We start from the raw sequence: 20,613 nt of genomic DNA on the forward strand, positions 1-20,613 counted from the left end.
AACCAAATAAAATTTGACAAACCTAGCACTGGGTGGTCCCAAGTATTCCTCAACATGCAATAATTATAACCTGGCAATTAGGTTAAAAAATGTTTTACAAACATAATATTTTTAGCAATTCCTAACATGTTATTTGAGGAAACGGAATAACTAGAACTGAACAAATTTTCAAGTGGTAATCTTTAAAAGCGATTTCTTGATAGTATATCATACATTAAACAAAGATGAAAAAGACCTGGTCTTTCTTCCTAATAAACAGTGAAGTAACAAATTTGTTTATTTTTCAAGCAATTAGCATATTTTTGCTAAACAACATCAAAGAAACCAAAGCATATTTAATTGGAACCTAAGATTTAACATCTATCTCCTCTAGTCCTCACCACTAAGTTTAGAAGCACGACATATACATATAAGAAAACATTTCACATACTCATTTACTAATAATTCTGTATTATCTGCATCATAATCATATTATGTAATAAACCAAAAAGTAAAATGTCTTGATTTGTTTTTAAACTTATTAAATACAAAACATAAAATTAATATAGAATGACTGCAGATAATTAATCAATACTTTATTTTTGATAGTTGAAAAATATGCTTTTATTTTTTCTTAATACTGTCAGAAAGGACCAGATAATTTTAATGTGAGAGAAAAATCCAGTAAGAGAATATGGCCCTGTGAAAGAGAATGGGTTTTAAAGCCAGACTGAGCTTGGTTAGAATCCCAGTTTATTGCCTAGTAGTTATAGTACCCTAGAACATTCACTTAATTTCTCTGAACTTCCATTTCTTTGTTTGTAACAGGGTAGAAGTTACTAATGCCTCTTCTAAAGGATTATGGTGAAGCTATTGGATAAGGCACGTAAACTACTTATGTATAAGAGCTAAGCAATGCTTATTCTACATTATTATTTTATTGAAATATTTTTATTATTTAACAAGGTATAACTCAAAGCATTTAAAATGAGCAGCAGTAATTGAAATCCAATAATAGTACGAGTTTCTATAACATAGACCATTGTTTTACTTTTAAGTTCATCTCTAAATTTTTATTAGTTAACTTAACGTTTATACTTTAAATAAAGTACTATTGAAGAAAAGTAATAATATGAGGATCCTACTTTAAGGTCTTTCTGATGAAATTTCAAATTTTGTATTTTTTTAAAAATAAAATCTGCAAAATTTAGGTTTCCCTGATTTAACTCTCTGTAGATTGGGAACTTCGCTATCTTGATAAATGAAACTGACCCAAATTAGTACTTGAGCATAGTTATAGCATTTACATAATTTGTTCTATAATAGTTATATTATTTACATAGTTGCTCTTCAACATTTCTGTGAAGACTGCTCTGCTATTGAGAAAAATCTTAATGCTTGATATAGATGGCAAGTGATTTTTACCTCGAATATAATATGGGTTTCCAGTTCTGTTGTGCAGAGTTTCATTTTCATTTTCTTGGGGCCATCTCAAACATTTGTGCTTCAGGTTTCCCATGAAGAGCCCCATTCCAGTTGCAGAAAATACACTCAGAAAAACCAGAGTTAGGATAATGACACCAGTAAGTTTCTTCAAGCAATGGATCAGGACCCCTACAAGAGACTTCAGACCTGAAAAGAAAAAGGTTTGTTTTTGACAGAAGAAAATATCCTAGTAAAAAAGCATTAGCAAACCTCTCCCGTAGCAAATGCGTACTCCATTGAAATCAGCAGCTTTGTGTCTTACAATCTAATTCTTTGAGGTTTCTTTATTATTTATTGAGGTTTCTTTATTATTGCTAATTTATGACACCTGACAAAATAATTCAGACACAGTACTGAAAATTAGTTGTTTGTTTCTCTTTACTACATAAAGAATAACAACCTTTCTCTCTTGGTTACTGATGGTGTTTATGAACAGTGTTTATGAACTTAAGTAAAGGTGTAAAGTTATAAATCAAAATGAGTTAGAATTGTTGATACAAGAAAAAGTTTGAAATAGCAGTATTACATACTAAACTTTAATTAACGTATAAGAATTCCACTTGGGGAGCTGATTAAATAAAACTTGTAAAAAATTTTAATGATTGAAATGTGAACAACACAACTGTGATGTATGTAAACTGTATTTATATTAGAAAACTTACTAATCAAAAATTCAAACTTAAAGCTGGCTTTATTTAAGGACTTTTATTTTTCTAATTATTAAATACTACATGGCAAATTCTGAAAATAAAGAAATAAAAAAGAAACAAAAACCAAAAATAATGTAATTGTATCTCAGAGTTGAAACTACTATCATTTCGATGAATAAATTAATTTCCTTCCTCTCTTCTCTCCTTTTTTCTTTCTCTTATTCTCTCTTCTAATTTGTTGATCTGTGTGTATTTAGGTTACTAACAACTGCTCAGCTCAAGGAATGAGAGTCCACTAGCTCTGTGATGTTGAACAAGTTGTCAACATTTCTGTGCCTCAGTTCTATTACCTTTAAAATTGGGATAATAATACCTATTTTATATATTATTGTGAAAATTGAAAATCTCTTATTTTTAATGATCTCAGATGATTAGATTTCTTGAGTGAAATGGGATAGGGTTGAAATAAAGTCATGTGACTAAAGAAATGTGATAATTTGTATTAATTATACAATTTTAATTATATATATTTAACATACATACTGAATATTCAATTTTAAATTTAAATTTAAATTAAGTTGAATATTTAAATTTAATTTTTAATTTAAAATATTCAATTTTATTTACTATTAACATATGAACTGAAATATATATTTATAGCCTACTTTTGCCACTTACAATTATACCATTTTTACTATAAGCACATCTTTTCAAGTATATTATATTAGAAATGGAATTTTTTATCAAAATGACTACGTTAAAGTGTTGATACACATGTTCAAAAATGTTTTTAAGAGACATTAAATCAACGTATAAACCAGACTAAGTATATAATAAGCCCTAAAGCCCTCACAAAAACTGGAACATTCAAAAAACAAACAAACAAAAAAACAAAAAAAAATGTTGCTGTCAATGTATTTATTAGAAGAGAAATATGATTAATGTATTTTTTTGTGGTTACCATTACAAACTTTAACAGTATGTATACCTGCACTGTGTACTTCTTATTTGGTAGCAGTCACAAATCCTCTGTATATCTTTACATTGAAAAACTGTTTTATATTGTTTTGTTAAAATTATTTTTAAGAGCAAGTCTTAAATAAGAATGTATATGTTTGTGTACTTATATATCTCTATTGTATTCCCAGTTTCTTGTGGAGCTTTAATTTTAGCAGGTGAAATTTTATTTGAAGGTAAAAAAATTCACTATCAAATTTGTACAGAATTAAATTTATTAAAATTTTTTATTATTATTTTCCATGCAGTTTATTGTTAGAAAGGCCTGCGCCATATGCCAATTTTGATTTTGATTTTCTGGTAGAAATTTCCCCTTTTTACTTTTAAACTTTCATTTTGTTTAATTTAGGTATGTCGCTTGAAGAGTTTAATTTTATTTCTGATTTAATGTTAAAGTCTCTACCTCTTGACAGAAAAAATTTAACCCATTGAATTTATTTTCATAAATTAGCTTTACTTTTGGAGATAGCTTTACCATTATGTTTCTTGATTTCTATATTCTCCTTATGATTTACTGCATTTCCTATCCTTTTAAAATAAACTTCAGTTTTTTCCTGTTTTTCCTCTAGTAATTTAGATGAAATATATCTGTTTTGAGAGCTTATATCAAGTTTAAGTTCTTATTTTGAACCAACATGTAAATCTCTATATCAAAAATAAGACTAATTTACTCTAGTCCCAACATAAAAGGAAATAATCATATTTACTTTCTCACATTTCTGTATTTCCACTTCTTACTTTTTTGTTAATATAATTTAGGTCTTTTGATGTTATAATTATTGTAGTTATAATTATTGAATTACGAAGTATTTTGCATTATATATTATCATTCATGATTTATGAGAAGGGTAACATTCAAGTCCTTAGAAGGGCTCGTCAGGAAGCATAAGTTCGTGCAAGTAGAGAGTAGAGGGAATTGGATGACTGTGCTTGACTTAAAGGTGCAGCTGCTCCACTACGGCAGGTTGTTGCTATTCATGTATGCAGGTGGATCTATGCTGACAATTCATCCAAGTTAATTTAGATTTTAATGCAAAATCACCAGATTTTTATAAGTTGGCATTTATTTTAAAGTTTTCTAAAACAAAACCAAAATATATCTTTAGCTCAAGAATGACCCACAGATGTTCTTGTGGTAACTTTTGACTAATAATATTTGCATTCTGTTTTGCAGCCAAGTAAACAACAGTAATTTGTAATCATTTTCTGTTGAAATGGTTTCAGAGATCATTGTGATTACTTTGGGAACTAAATGTTATCATTGTTCAATATTTTATTTTCATACTCTTTTTAGTAGATATTCAGGAAAGATACACATATAATAAAATTTCAGAGTCTTGCATGGCTGAGAATATATTTCTGTTGACTTTACGTACGAATGACAGGTATAGAATTCTAGTGCCACATCCTCTCTGTCTACACTCTCCCCAAGCTCTGAAACTTTGTTACCTACTCACGTTTAATATTATCAGGAGGTCTGATGATAATCTTTCCATAGTATCTATTTCTCTGCTTTTTTGCTTATAATGTATTTACAATACTTCTTTAATACTTTAAATTTATAAAATTTAATAATATGTCTAGGTGTACCTTAGATTTTTATTTTTTCCTTTTTGTCTTTTTTCGTGACCGGCAACGGATCGCAACCCTCAGTGTCGTGCCCGTACCGGACTGGGACCGGCCACGGGATCGCAACCCTCGGTGCTGCTCCCGCCCCTCGCTCAGCCAGTGAGCGGGAACCGGTCTGCATGTGGGATCCGAACCCTTGGGCGGGAGCGCCGCCGCGCTTCCCAAGTGGCGCACTGCGCCACCGGGCGGGCCCCGTACCTTAGATTTTTTTAGTTATTTTTTGTCCAGTGTAAGATGACCCCTTTCCATTTGCTGGCTTTCATTAGTTAAGAAATTTTTTAAAAATTCTAGTGTATTTTTGAATAATTTGTCTTTTACATTTATTCTGATCTCTTTTTCAGGATCACCAATTATTTATAAGATGAAATTTAGTTTTCTATCCTTCATTAATTCTTCCCACTTTTGTCTCTACTGCTCATTAGAAGGTGAACAAAACCAATGCCATTTTGTGCCCCATCTGCCATGTTTCCTCCCGAGTAACCTCACTGACTAGTTACACCTTAACATTTGGGCAAGCTGTAAAAGAAACAGGTTTCAGGGAGTGAATGATTCATTACGGTAGGTGGTGTCAGTGGTCTAAGCACTAAAATCACAAGACCTTTTGCCACAAAGATCACAAATTACCTGGTGAATGATGTTACTACCTTATTTTTCTTAAGATGTTTCCATTTAAGTTATTCTTAGTAACAGGGGCTTTGGCTGTATAAACATTGACTTATCTGCAGGGAGAGCTCTCATCTGTTGATATCTGATTCTTCACTATGTCCAGCTTTCTTGTTTATTAGTCACAGGATTAATAAATATATGATTACCGAATGGACTTTGCTTCCTTCTTTAGTCTCAAAGTACCTTCCCAATTTAGAGGGCATTATACTTTAACTCCCTCCTCACACACTGCATTAGTACAGAACTCCTTTAGTCTTTCTTTATGCAAGTGTGTTTGTTGGATGCACTAAAAATACCATTTTTATTGTTTCTATTACGATTGAATATTCACCTGGGGTATTATAATTTTATCATATTTTTGTCTTAAAGTTATTTGTATTGGCCTATTTTATAATCTCATTTTCATTTTCTGCTTGAGAGAGTCTAGGATTCCTTCTACTGGGACATCAAAACTGATGATTTCTTACACTTCCTTCTATTCCTTAAGTGTACGTGCGCATGCGCGCGCGCACACACACACACACACACACACACACACATTTAAAAGGACTACTTTCTTTCCCTTAAATAGTGTATTTCTCTTTCTGCACTGCTAAATGTTTTTATACACTCCATATAACTAGTATGTACCTTGTTTATTCTCCCTTAAAAAAAGAGTGAAAGGTTCCTACCAGCCTATGTGCTCCCAGCTCTAGTGAGTATACTCTTGTATTAACTTTAATTCACCTGACTTCTGTTATAATCCTTACCTCTGATCCTAAGATGAAGATGCAGGTGATGAAATTTTATGTTCTAGTATTATTCAGGGAGCACTAGGGAGCTAGAGCTGTGGAAATTGCCACCAGGGTAACTCTCACTGTGAGGTTTCTTCACTTGATTTGGTAAAGCTGCCATGCCACAGACCATTTTTATTAAACACCTTTATTGAGATGTAACTCATAAACCTTACAAGTCACTGGTTTGATGTGTACAATTCAATGTTTCCTGGACTTCAAGTGCATAATATGCATGTGTCTGGCCTTCATTGCCTTCCAGTCCCCCAAATTTGCCTGTAGACCTTATTTTTGGTATTATTACATTTGCCCTTGAGTTTCTTAATACAACTATTTAATAGTACTTCTGACTCAGCAGCCAAAACACTCTGAGCGGAGTTGTTCCTATCTGACTGTTTTTATTCATTCAGAACAATAAATTAGAAGGTGTTGGTGGGCTTCTGTTGGGATATCCCCTGGAATGGGATCTGTAAATTAGTCCTCAGCATCTTCCATCAATATGGTTCACAGCTCTACCTTATTTAGCAGAACTTCCTTGAACATTTTGGTACATGGATTGTACCCTATCCAAGCACTCAGAACAAAGGGGAATTTATTTTATTTTGTATTATTTTGTTCATTTTCACTAGTTTCTCAACACATGAGGAAAAGAATAAGGCACATTAGAGTTTGTCCAGACTGCTGTCTCTTTCAGAAGTCTAAGGACAATTTTATAAGTTCATATTTAAAACATATGAATTAAAAATTAAAAATAAAAATGTTTGATTGGTCTCTATACTATGATATTGTAAGTACTGAACCACACCAAATAAATAGCAGTCAAATGTAATTTTTTTTCCTCACCCTTCCTGAAGTGAGAAGTAAATTTAAAGATCAGATTAACTCATTGGTTTCAAAGTGGAAACATTGTTCAATTTAACATTTTGTCTGAGCAATAACAGAGGAGTTGAAATGAATACAAGGCAGTACATAAAACAAAATGAGGAAAAGGAAAGACATTTCTTACCTTGGTTTAAAGGAATAATTTTCAAAATTCTCAAAGTTCTTGCAGTTTGAAGCCTTAGCATGTAGTTTAGAGGTGAATATCTTGTTATAAGCCTGTGAAATTAATTAGAGTTATTTAGAAGTCATACTTATCTTTGGCTTTTTACACTTTTTGAAACTTATTTTTAAAACTGTATTTCCAAACATTTCCTTTTCTCAGATTATTCTGTTTTGAAAATAGTTTTATTATTGATTAGAAGACAAGGATGGCACAGTGCTAGGTGGCCATGTAAATATTAATCTACAAACTTAAATTATGAGAGTTCACAAAATCTCGACTCTTAACTCCATATAAAATTTTCTATATTATCTTCATTACTATTTTGTCTAATTACTGAAAATATAGTTAAAATAAAAATTAATATTTTAAGAATGAGATTCATTTTAAGTATTTAAATTGATGATGACGATGATGATGGTGATGATGACAGCGATATGAATGGTGATGATAGTAGAAGGCAGGTTGTTAAGCATACAGACTCTGGAGAAAGACTGTTGCAATCCATGCTCTACCATTAACTAGCTGTGTGACATGGACAAATTACTTAATCTTTCTTGCTTTAGTGTCCTCAATTGTAAAGTGGGGTTAATAATACTACCTGATCCAGAGGCTTTTTGTGGGAATTAAATGAGTTAATATATGCAAAGTGCATAGAAGAAAAGCACCTGGCACATAGTAAGGACTTTCTAAGTGTTAGCTAAGTTAGCTAAGTGTTAGTTACCAGCAACAGCAACAACAGCAGACATAATGGTAGTAACAGCAGAAGTAGTAATAATAATAATTACAATGATGTTAGCTACTATTTTTGATTGATTACAACATGCCAGACACTGCTAATGCTCTTTATAAGGTTATTTTAAAAAATAATTTACCAAAAATCTACAAATAGAATATCATTTTTTTTTTTCCTTTTTGTCTTTTTTCGTGTCTGGCAACGGATCACAACCCTCAGTGTCGCGCCCGTACTGGACCGGGACCGGCAACGGGATCGCAAGCCTCGGTGTTGTGCCCGCACCTCGCTCAGCCAGTGAGCGGGAACCGGTCTGTATGTGGGATCCGAACCCTTGGCGGCAGCGCCGCCGCGCTCTCAAGCGGCACATTGTAGCAGTGCGCCACTGGGCCGGCCCCCCGTGTTTCTTTATAAATTACCCAGTTTTTTTTCCTTTTTGTCTTTTTTCGTGTCTGGCAACGGATCACAACCCTCAGTGTCGCGCCCGTACTGGACCGGGACCGGCAACGGGATCGCAAGCCTCGGTGTTGTGCCCGCACCTCGCTCAGCCAGTGAGCGGGAACCGGTCTGTATGTGGGATCCGAACCCTTGGCGGGAGCGCCGCCACACTCCCAAGCGGCACACTGTAGCAGTGCGCCACCGGGCCGGCCCCGAAATAGAATATCATTTAAAATTAGTTTAACAGGAGTTTGACGCCAGTGATTATTTATATAGCTTTAAAATAGAATACAATACACTAAACAGAAGCACTGAAAAAAATAGACATGAAATCATTAGTATGTAAAATAATGTGAGTGTGTATGTGTGTGTGTTTAAAATACCTTATTCTTTTCTGGTCTTAAGCAATGTAGCTAAATGAAATGTAGATTGAGGACTGAGAATCAAATATGTTAGGAGCTTTTTGTAAGTATTCAGGGAATTCTCTGCTCACTGAAAAAAAGTAACTATATGCACAAATTCAATCTTGCTCCAGAGAGAAAACAGAAAAGATCCATTCCTCTCATTTTCATCATGTATTGTGAGGAATGGCTCAGAGAGAGCTGCCTGAGAGAATTCATTATGACTACGACTTATTCTTTACTATCAGAATATTTGCAGGCAGAAATATTTGTAGACCTCAGCTATTTTTTATGAAAAGCATTTACTTAGCAAAACATTAAGATGTTTGCAATTTAAAGAAATACTCACTCAAAGAAAGTTACACTGAAATCAAGCCAGTTCCATGGATCAGCAAGGAAAGAAAAAGATCCTGACCAGATGCCTCTTGCAAAGAGTTTTACAAGTATTTCAAATGTGTAAATTCCAAGCAAAGTATTCCTGCAGAAAATTTTTTATATCAATATTAAAGGTGAGAATAATACATTGTCGACTCTGAAACACTGTGTTTAAGATAATAATTTTGTATTTGAGAATAAGTCATCAGAAAGCTGAGACTGGATCTGCTTGGTAGGCTAAAACCAACTAGCCACCAACCAAACAGGCAACAATAAGAAATGTAAGTGGTCTCTGAATCTTGGCATAGGGTTTTAGATAGGGCTTCTAGCATGGGCTATGTCTTATAGCATTAGCCATAAAATTTGACTATCAACTTTTTTCAGTAAGTCCTAGCTCAGAGGTGATAGTCTTTATCTATTATGCAGGTAAATAATGAAAACATCAAATATCAAATTTACTCCACATAGGAATTATACAATAATTAACTTAATAATTAGGGAGTGTGTAAGAGCTAATTTTATTATATACATACACAAGGATTTTTATGGTGAATCAGTATTATAGTTATCTTCCAAAGTCAACTAGTTTTAAGAACAGAGTTAAAGCTCAGGAAGTAACTTCAAGAAAGGCTTCTTCCCTAGAAAATTTAGCGGGCTTTTCCATCACTGTAGTCTAAAGCAAGTGGGACTACTCACATCGGTTAGAAAAGAGAAGAGAACTAGAACAGAAAGAAAGACAAAATAAAAACTTCCTTAATGAATATAAAGGAATAAAAATTATCTGAGAAGCAAATCAGCTATGGGTTCCAATAGCAAAAAAAACCCCGAGGGACTAAAATATATTAATCATTAATAATTAACTTTGAAATAAAATCCCACTTGTATGATACCAAAGATATAGAAATACAGCTAAAGACTCAAACATTTATATTATGTTAACCTAATATGTTAGGAAATTGAGGTATTTAAAATCTAACTAAGAACAATGAAAGGGCATAAAAACCACAAAACTGATGAACTGACATATATTTGTTTTCACTTGCAAAATGTATTCATTGCGGTCTATGTATAAACATTACAATGTATACCATAAATACAATATAAAGTATAAATATTAAGTTGTGCAACATTATATGGTATATTATGTGATTAATATATTACATTAAAATATTAAAAATAAAATATAATCATATATTATATTATGTACAATATAATTATATAACTTACTCTACTGCTGGTCCCCATTTTGGCAAATTATTCATTGTCATAAACATGCAATCAGTCAGGACACTAATTAAAATTAACAGTCGAAAATAGGTAGGTAACAGTCAAGGAATAATGGATAATAAATAACATTGGAAAAAGTATGTTTCTATAATATGTTTATATTTATATATACACTTCAGATAAAATATTTCATTATATGTTGAAAAACATTAATTTCAAACAAGCAAATGGAAAGGACATTCTTGGGGGGGAGGGGAGAGAGGGAGGAGGGAGGGAGGTGTCGGTGATGGGACATAATAATCATATACATTGTAAATTGACAAAATAAAAATTTAATGGAAAAAAATAAAAATAAAAAATAAAACCTGTAAAAAAAAGAAAAACATTAATTTCATTGAACAATGTGGATTAATATTTGTTAATATTTACTACTGTTGTATGTATTAGAAATATTTTTTATACGAATTTTCAAATATGGAACACTTATTGGAGTACAATTCAGATCTGAATGTGATCTAACTTAATGTGATCTAACTTGAGATATTAATTCAAAAGAAAAAAAACACTGCAGTGATATGTGAAGAATAGAGCAGTTGCATTTTGTGTTAGTACAGTTTAAAGCACACATGTACTCACTCATATGTGGGAGCTAAGAGAGAAAGAAGGAAGGAAAGAAAGACCACAGTAGTGCATTGGTCTTGCAGAGGGAGAGAACATTCCTTGGGCTACGAAGTGGAGTGGGGGGGAATGGGGGAGGGGGAGGGGATTGGAGGTGGGTATAATTGGGTTAGGGACACAGGGTACAAAAGCAATTTCTGGTGGTGGGTGTGCTGCCGGTATGAACCCGGCCCTCCCATCACGCCACGAGGGGTGACAATCAGCATTGTATCTCATGAATATTCGTAATAAAATAAATAAAGCACAGTCAACAAGACAATAGAAAAGGATATGGATGTACCAAAACCTTGATAGTTGTTCCTCTAATAGGACTGAAAGGAGACAATGTACACAAGATGGAGGTGGCGTTGAATCTGAAGATTGTTCTGTTGTTATTTAATACCATGAAAGTCTGTAAGAAAAATAATCAAGTGAGATTAGAACTCAGAACTACAATGTAATCAATTATGAAACATATTGTCAATAATCATTACAGTCTTGGATTCTAACAGTTACACATTTCTTCGTTTTGATTTTTCTTATTGACTAAGCCAAACGGAAAGATTTTTAAACTATTTTCATTTATTTTTAGTCCTATCTGCTTATATACCACTTTTGTTTTGTTTTGTTTTGCTAGTGTTATAACCAAGAATTTATTTGCCACATACCACATCTTCAAGTCTCCCCACAGAATTAATGTGTAATAGGAAGAGCACTATATCCTGGTGGCTCATGCAGATGCATTTGAAAGTACCAGAGGTGGTACATCTCAGAATGTAATAAGTGTAAAAATAATAAAAGTTATTTCAGAGCAAATCAAATGTGGGATTGCAAAAGTAAAAAAGATCCAGTGCATTGAAATATTAGAGAAATCATTGAAAATTACCTATGAAAGAAAACCCAACTTGTTTGAAATCATTAATATAAGCATATGTAAACCAGAAATTTATATCATGTAAACATAACATGTTAGAATATGGAAGCATTAAAATTCTAACAGAAAAATTCTGAAATCAAAAATCAAGTCATATATCTGTATACATGTGTGTTTATGCATATGTATGTGTGTGAATAGATATATATGTATATGAATAAGTGTGTATATTATTATATTTGTTTAGGTATATATATTCAGTGAAAGTAAATATATACACTCACTTTATATAGTTATTTGGAAAATTATTCATTGTAGGGTATGCATAAGTATATTATATATAATTATTTTATAGATTATGATATAAATAGTACACTTTATAATAGAATACAGAGTATATAATGTAATGAGATACAATATATTATAGCATTCTAAAACGATATTTTTAATATTTATATATATATGTATGTAATATATGTGTATAATATACAAATATAAATATTTGTATAATTGTATAATTATACAGAGGTGACTATTTACTGGTATTTATACTTGTGTGTGTGAATATATATATATATATATATAGAAAATATATTACTTAATACAAATATTTATTAACCAACATTTTATAAATATTGGTTGTATATAAACACAAAACTGCAATAATTCTCTTTAATAAAACACATTTTCAACATACAGTCTATGAACACTTTGGCCTGTATTGTAGTTATTTTCATTATTTCCATTTAAAATACAAAGAGAAAATAAGAATTAAAAAGAGCCAAAGAAAATAAATGGAATTATTTAAATTTACTTTCCACACTATTTTCCAGAACAATCTCAAACTTCACACAAGATGTTATGTATGTGTAATCAACCAATTTATATATCATTGTGAAGGAAAGAATAATTCCATATACAATGCTTTCCCACTTTTAAGTGGTAAAATGGTTTTATTAATTTTATAATTATTTATTTCTATGCCGTCTGTAACAGAATTACTGAATACAACTCAAATGTTTAAATAACATGGTGTCTTTGATAACAGCACTTTTATACTAAGCTATCTTGCAGTTTGTTTCATGGTGTTTCATGGGAACTGGACCATGAGTAAAGCTGGGCCTTGATTTAGTTTTCAAAATCCTTGCTTTTGTCTTCAATAAATAACCTAGCTTTGCCTACCCTGTCTATATATACTACAGAGCACTTAGAACTCTGCTATATTACAGCTGCCCCTAATGTTACTGTGCCATAACAATTATTATGGCGTAATCACAGCAAAAACTGAAGGCAGAGGCAATTGACATGAGGACACAACTTGGAACTCAGCTAGTTTCCAGTTACAACATCACTGTTTTTCCCCTGTTCCAGAATCAATCTCCACTCTTGCCTGTTCATAGAAGGTTTTCCCCTTACCTTATTAAAATTTGAAGCATTCTTCAAGCTATAACAAATTCTTTCTTAATGAAGACTCTTTCAGCTTTATTGGTCCACACAGATCTCTGACTTTTCTAACATAATTACTCTCATATTTAGCATTCTGTGTTTGTTCTGAGATTCTACTTACATTAGGATGTCTCACATCATTATGGAGATAAGGTGTGAATGTATGAATGTATAAATGAATAAAAATGATAAATATCACACAGGTTGGATTTACTTTTCTAACTTTTGAGTAAGTTTATCAAGTTGAACATTTTAAATCATTCTGCATATTCTAGACATTTTACAGGTCCTTTAAAATTGATAATCATAAATGGCCAATCAGCATGCTCCTGTAAAGCAAGTCATCTACAATAAGTCATATCAGTACCTATATTAAAAAGAAAAGTAACACAAAACAAACTACCCAACCATGTAAGAGATAGTTTTGAAAAAAAAATGAAATATCTTCTGCAGTCCAATTAGCTCTTGCCCTGTTCTTCATTCTTTTCTTGTGTCCTGTCTAGACAAATTATAGTTTTTGCATGACTAGAAATAAAATAATAAAAACGTAGTAACAATAATTTCAATTAATTCTCACATTTTTTTTCTTGTAGTAGTATGGGTCCACATCTTCCAAGGGCTCTGACACCATTCCTCGAGAAAGTTTTCCATAAATAATTGGAAGCTCTTTGCCAACTTCCAAGTCAATGTTTGGCTTTAAATCTTCTTCGTCAGGTTCCTCATTGTGTTTTTTAGCAATACGCTGTTTTATAAGCTCAAAAGACTCTCTGGTGAAGGGGACAAGGCCCTTAGGTTCTGGGGAAGTTGACATTTCCGATTTTACACCTGTAAGAAATTAATTTTCCTCAGTTCTATATAACAGCTCAGTATGCGAAGAAAAACTTACAGAAAGTTAGGATGTGAAAAATAGAGACCAGCAAACTGAATATGTGCATTTAAAGAACACAATCCTGAGTTTGTAGAGATCTAGGTTGTTCTGAGTTTTATCTAGGTTGTTCTGAGTTTTATTAAGTCTTAATCTAAGACTTAATTTGTAATTTCATGAGTAATTCAATCTGCTTTATTCACTCATGTCTTGAACACTCTTTCTGAAATCTGCCTTTCAACTTCTCCACTCTAACAATAGAGTTCTAAGGCTGCTACAGATCTTTTTATTTTTTTTTCTGGCCAAGTCCAATTATTTCACTATGAGCTATGTTTAACAATAGTTAATTGTTAAAATCTACTTAGATTTTTTTTTCCCTAAACTTAATCATCATTGGCTTTGGGCCCCATGCTTCTGTATCTTTTCATAACTCTGATTACTTTCCTAGACTCACTGTTAGTATAGGTCAGAATTTAACCCAAATTTTAACTCTGATATCCCTTAAAGTTCTGTCTTCCTTCTCTGATATATCTATCTTTCTGATGAATGAATGGGCAAAAACAGTTTTAATTACTCTATGCATATAAATATTTGCCAAGTACCTTTCCCAAAACACTTTCTTCACCCTGCTGTCTATGTGGTAATTTAACAAATGGCAGCAACTTAACAGTTAAAAACAAAGTTCATTGTCTCTCCTTATGCCTAGAATCATTCTTTAACCTCTGAACTACTGTAAAAACAAAAACACAAACTCATTACCTTGAAAATTACTCATAACATTTTTTTTCTGTCATCAGCCCCTCTACACAAAATAATTTTCTGTCAACAATTTTCCATTATGTATCTTGAATGCTATCTACTTATATATCCACTTGAAGGTAGTCATCTTTGTAATTCTATAGTTAGGATGCTCTAGTAGTCTTCACGTTTCAACTCTAGTTTTTACCTATTTCAGGTCATCTTCAGGCCACTCACAATAATGGTCATCAAATATAACTTTATTCATCAATTCCTCATTCATAAACCTTTTTCTTTTGCCACATATACAAATATGTTCTTTCTTTGCTGATTTGTTTCAATACAATTCCTGTCAAAATTTACCCTTCAGGTAATCCTACTCAGTGTCAACTGATTTACCTTTATTTGTTTGTTGAAACCCTCTTTGTAATTTTATTATTGCATTTAGGGATAAGAAATTTTGTACTTGATATTGTGGCATTTTTTTAATTGCATGTTTTCTCTCACAGTGCTTATAGAATTCCTTCTAGAATTCCACACATGTGTTCTACCTCAGGATTTTCTGTTGTGCAAAATTGAATTGTGTAATACTTTCATACATTACTTGCCTATTTATTAAAGTAAGAAAAACATAGGTCAGTTAGTATTAAGGAGGAACCATCATTGTAAGAATCAGACTTCTACTGATAGTTTGAGTAATTGGTGGGTGGGGGATTATTTTAAATATACAAAAGACAATCTCATCAACCTCCAAGGCAAAAATGCAGTGCATTTCTGTGCCATAAATGTACTATGGAAAATAAAAATGGTAAAGAAAAATGCAAGATCAAGTACTGGGATAAGACTACTTATGCCATTCACAGGATCACAAGTTTTCTGGCTTTTCAGATCTGCTGCATTCTACCTGGCAAATGGCTTCTTTTGCTTACATCTAAATTGCCCATAGGCCAAAAATATTATTGCAGCCTTAACTTTATTTGATTTTTCAGTTTAAGTTCCCACTGTGTGCTTACAAACTATGTATCAAAAAAGGTCAATAGGAAGACACTCCAATTGGCCCAGCCTAGCCTATGGATTCATTTGTCCCTGGTTCAGTCATTTATGGCCAGAGAGAGGGATATTTTCAGAAAAGCAATGGCTGCTTGTTATGCACAAGTCCTTCAAGAGATGTTTCAGGGTTAGGGTACAAAACAATTTTAAAGAGAGAAATGTGGACTAGGAAGATTAGCATATGTTTACTTGGGCTCTCTTTCCAGACTAATGGCATAAAAACTTGTAATTGTTTATCTTAAAGCTTGCTTATTTCCAAATATCTTACTCAACAACATGCACAAAACAGATGCATATTAAAAGTTCCCTAAGGATTATTCATATACACAATATGTACACACATGCAAACATGCATATGGTAATACCTTGTATATTAAACTTTATTGAGGCAAGCCAAGATGCTTTTAATAAGTATAATTTATAAGTATTAGCTACAGATAACTGAAATTTTCTCTTACATATGAAATTTTTTCCTTTAAAATATTTAATGAGACTTTCAAACTTATATTCCTTACACAGAGATCTTTGGAGATATATTAGTTTCTTAATGACTCATAGTTACCATTATAAACATTAATTTTTATATTATGACATAATATAGCAATACTTCCAAAGGCAACTACTGAATGATACCCGTTACGCTTTTAGAATTCTTCTGTGTCTTGCCTTGGCAGTCAGCTGCGACTTGAAACTGTCTTGTTATTTTAAATCTGCATTTTGTAGAAAGTGAAGAGCCAAATTTTCTGTGTGAAGAACTAAAGGTAGTTTGACCTCCTCAAAAAAAAAAACACATGGGCTTTATGACAATTACTGACTGCACGGGGACTTTTTTCTTTTTACATGAACCAACTCTATTCATGTTTTATTTCATCACCACAGGTTTTGATTATTCAATAAGAAAAATAAAGTAAAAATATATATTTGGACTACAGTAAGTCAATTTATAAAATGTCTCATAATATGAAAAAATATGTGATGGATAATATAATAAGATAGGTCTGTAAGAGCTCAGTGTCTTTGTCCTAATGCTGTTGACCTTTGGACACACCCAAGTTTCTCTGCATTCTAAAAAGCTTATTCAACATATGAACAGTGTAGGTCATGGTGAAGGAATAGCCTAGTAGAAACAAATAAAACAAATAAAATTGTGAACTTTGAAAATTATGTAGACCTACATTCAAATCCGAAATTCTATTACTACTGTTCTGAGAGACCTCTGTTGATCTACTTAATGTCCTTGAACCTGTTTTCTCAGTCATGAAAATGGGATTCCTCCTTAGCTTAAATAAAGGGTAAAGTAAAATAGTATGGATGAAATTGACTAGTAAAATGACTGGCAAATAACAGGTGGGAAATAAATACAAATTTCTAATTGTAATAAATTTGACATCTTAGAATGGTAGGCCAAATCTCATAGAATAATACATAACAGGAATGTGTTAGACTTTGAAATTTGGACTAAAATAACCTATCTACACAAGTACGGTTCAGAAGAGATATGCATTTGGAGCTGAGAAAACTTGTCAAGGAGTTTTACTTACTAGTAATTGCAATACAAATCAATACTGGCTCCTTTGAACTGAAGGAAGATGAAGGAGGCCATCTGTCTCTGCTCTGCTGTAGTCTATGAACACCACACCCAAAAGGCATGTACTGGAGAGTTTTCAAAGGGAACCAGAATGTTGATTAAGGTAAAATGACACCATATACAAACCAGCTAAAAGAATAGGTGATTACAGTTGAGTCGGAAAAGACTCAAGTGGAGTTTTATGGTTTTCAGGTATCTAAATGATTTTTTTCTTTTTTTAAAAAAGTTTTTATTTTTTTTTTATTGAAGCATAATTGATTATACATGTTTTTAGGGGACAGTGTTGACTATCATTATTTATGTACAATATATGATGATCAAATCTATATTATTAGCATATTCATTATTACAAATCATAATTATTCTTTGTGTCCCTTACTCAATTTCTCCCCAACCCCTTGAATGATTTTCATGTGGGACAAAATTAGACTTCAGCATTATTCAAAAAGGATGAACAAGGATCAATGAGCCGAATTCAGAATAGATTTGGCTCAAGATAATAAAAAGGTTTGTAAATAGTGTCAAAAATGAAATAAGTTGAGTTGGACATTAGACCTTCCCCTTAGGTAATGTGAAAGCAGAAACTTGTTGACAGTTGGGTGGGATGTTTCAAACGGATCCAAATATTGGTTGGTAATATCAATACCTTGAAATTTTGGAAGCTTCTAATGTTAAGATTCTTGGACTGAATTTGTTGTACAATATCACATAATCTAAAAGTTTGGGCTAAAATATTAGCTAAACTAATCCTATGCAGCATTGGATTAACAAAATCAAGAGATTTTTTAATGTTTTTTTCAGATTACAATAAACGTAATTCTTATATATGATACTTTGAGGGATCCATTCTGTTTGCTAACAAACATTATCAAGCTTAAGTATGTTAAGAATATTGTCCTTACAAGTGGACACAGAGGGAGGTTGCAAACTTATTGCACAGATACTGTCATTAATGAACTACTTTAGACACCTTCCCTTGAAACTTCAAAATTCAATTTACCAGCTTGTCTTTTTATAGCACAGTCCAAGTATAATCTGCCTTTTCTTTTTCTGTTAACACTCCTTAGTAAAATAATCTTCGATTCCTCCTTTTGCCACCCGCTAGCTGTGAGACCTCAATAACGTAGCCTAAATCTTACTTTCCTCATATGCAAAATTTGGAATCCCTCATATATATCTCACAAGGTTGTAAAGATTAAATGAGACAACACAGAAATCCTGGACCATGGTACCTGCTTCATCAGTACTAATTCTTTCTCCAACCCAGTCAGTGATAATTTTGACATTGAATGAAACTATCTTGGATTGTTGACTAGATGAATGAATAGGTAGCAGGCATTGTCTTCTATGGTATTGCAAAGTAATGCAATTACTTATCAAATGCAACTGGCATGCATCCGACCTCTAGACAGTTGAGTGCAGGCTATAAATTATTAATTATTAGGTCATAATTCAATAAAAGCATTTCTGTGGGAATTTATATAATATGGTCCAGGCACTATGCTTTCCGGTGAACTATCTTAATACATCACAAAAGCCTGAAAAAATGGAGAGATTAATAGTTAATCTGTCCATTAGACTGCTTTCTAAAAAATTGAATAGCTAAAGTAAGCTTTTGGCAATAATTGTATCAAAGTCAATTCAGGCTTGGATTCTAACAAGTTCCAATTGTACCAATATTTTATATTGTTGATTAAAGTGGAAGCCATTTCTTTTGGATATCAGCTGAATGTTGCAGAACCAGCAGAAGTATGGAGAAATGGGGTGAATTCTTATAGAGAAAAAAATTTTTCTTAAAACAAATTTCAAATTTGAGTATAGCCAATATTAATCATAACATTTATGGCAGTTATGGCCACACTTACTGAGTGACTACCATTTGTGAGGCCCTGGACTAGATGTTTCCAATTCTATTATCTCATTTTCTTGCACATTGTGCTTGTGATTACCATTTTACAGATGAGGAGACAGAGCTTGATCAGTTTCATGACCTCTCCATTAATGTAAAGTTAGATAGGTAGTAGAGATAAATGCTAACCCAGATATATTTAAACCTAAATTTGGGTATCTTTAAACTACACCACAAAAATGTTTACAAGCTGTAAACATTTTGGGCAAATGTAAACAATTGATACCTCAGTATAGCGTTAGAAATGTCCAAAAAACAATGGGCTCACTGAGATAGCTTAGTAACCAACTTGTATCACTGAGTAGCTCACAAGTTGATGTCAGGTGGGATTGTCTAGAAATTTTCTATATGCAAATGTTGCCAAAGTAAAATATTTTCCATTTTGTAAAATTGGAGGTGAGAAAGCATAGTGAACATTAATTTGGAGGGGAGGAGGTTCTGCTTAGCATAGTAATCCACTGTCCAGATTTAGGGAATTTCTTATTGTACAGATCATGGTGAAAGATCTCCTTTAATAGTGAAAGAAATGGCCAGATAATGCAGAAAGTAACTCTTTTTGGTTCTCATGGATCTAAGAAGTGACTGCATGCCTTTGGCCAAGGCAATCAAATGCACCAGCTTAAGATTTTGAATTTGAATCTAATGACATGAAGTAAGAGTGGATAATCCATTTTTGCAAAAGAGACAGAAGCTTCAGTGGCAACTTTCAGCCAGTTGGGGAGCAACCGTAGCAGTGGAGCCAGTGGCAGTGTGTAGTGTTGTGTTCTTGGTGGTTTGAGGCTGAGTTATTATGAACGTCCACTGGACTAGGTTTGCCATTTGATACTGGCTGGGTGGTCTTGACTACAACTTACTTCTCCATCAGACTTAAAACTGTTAAAATTTGGGTTTTAACCTATCACATGGTTTCATTTCTCCCATGCTGATTTTGTTATTGCCATTAAACATAATTTGAAGCACTAGTATAATATAGAATTTACATAAAAATTCAGCAGTTTCAAATCAAAGTGAAAAAATGGAGGTTATTCAATAACTGATACAAGGAATTTCATGAGAAATACTTTTTCTCTC

General features: G+C 32.5%; 1 protein-coding gene across 1 annotated transcript in view; it reads right to left on the bottom strand.

Moving 5' to 3' along the window:
- SCN7A (sodium channel, voltage-gated, type VII, alpha subunit) overlaps positions 1 to 14,207 on the bottom strand; it is a 66,365-nt gene extending 52,158 nt beyond the window's left edge. Inside the window, exons 1-6 of the mRNA XM_008583951.1 lie at positions 13,970 to 14,207; positions 11,366 to 11,484; positions 10,416 to 10,505; positions 9,163 to 9,291; positions 7,206 to 7,297; positions 1,405 to 1,611 (exon numbers count right to left, since the gene is read on the bottom strand). Of these exons, the coding sequence (XP_008582173.1) occupies positions 1,405 to 1,611; positions 7,206 to 7,297; positions 9,163 to 9,291; positions 10,416 to 10,505; positions 11,366 to 11,484; positions 13,970 to 14,203 (871 nt within the window). The 5' untranslated portion in view covers positions 14,204 to 14,207. The remainder of the gene's footprint in view (positions 1 to 1,404; positions 1,612 to 7,205; positions 7,298 to 9,162; positions 9,292 to 10,415; positions 10,506 to 11,365; positions 11,485 to 13,969) is intronic.
- Positions 14,208 to 20,613: the final 6,406 nt, after the last annotated feature.

Source organism: Galeopterus variegatus, unplaced genomic scaffold (genome assembly GCF_000696425.1).
Source record: "Galeopterus variegatus unplaced genomic scaffold, G_variegatus-3.0.2 Scaffold3090, whole genome shotgun sequence".
NCBI classification, from domain to species: domain Eukaryota; kingdom Metazoa; phylum Chordata; class Mammalia; order Dermoptera; family Cynocephalidae; genus Galeopterus; species Galeopterus variegatus.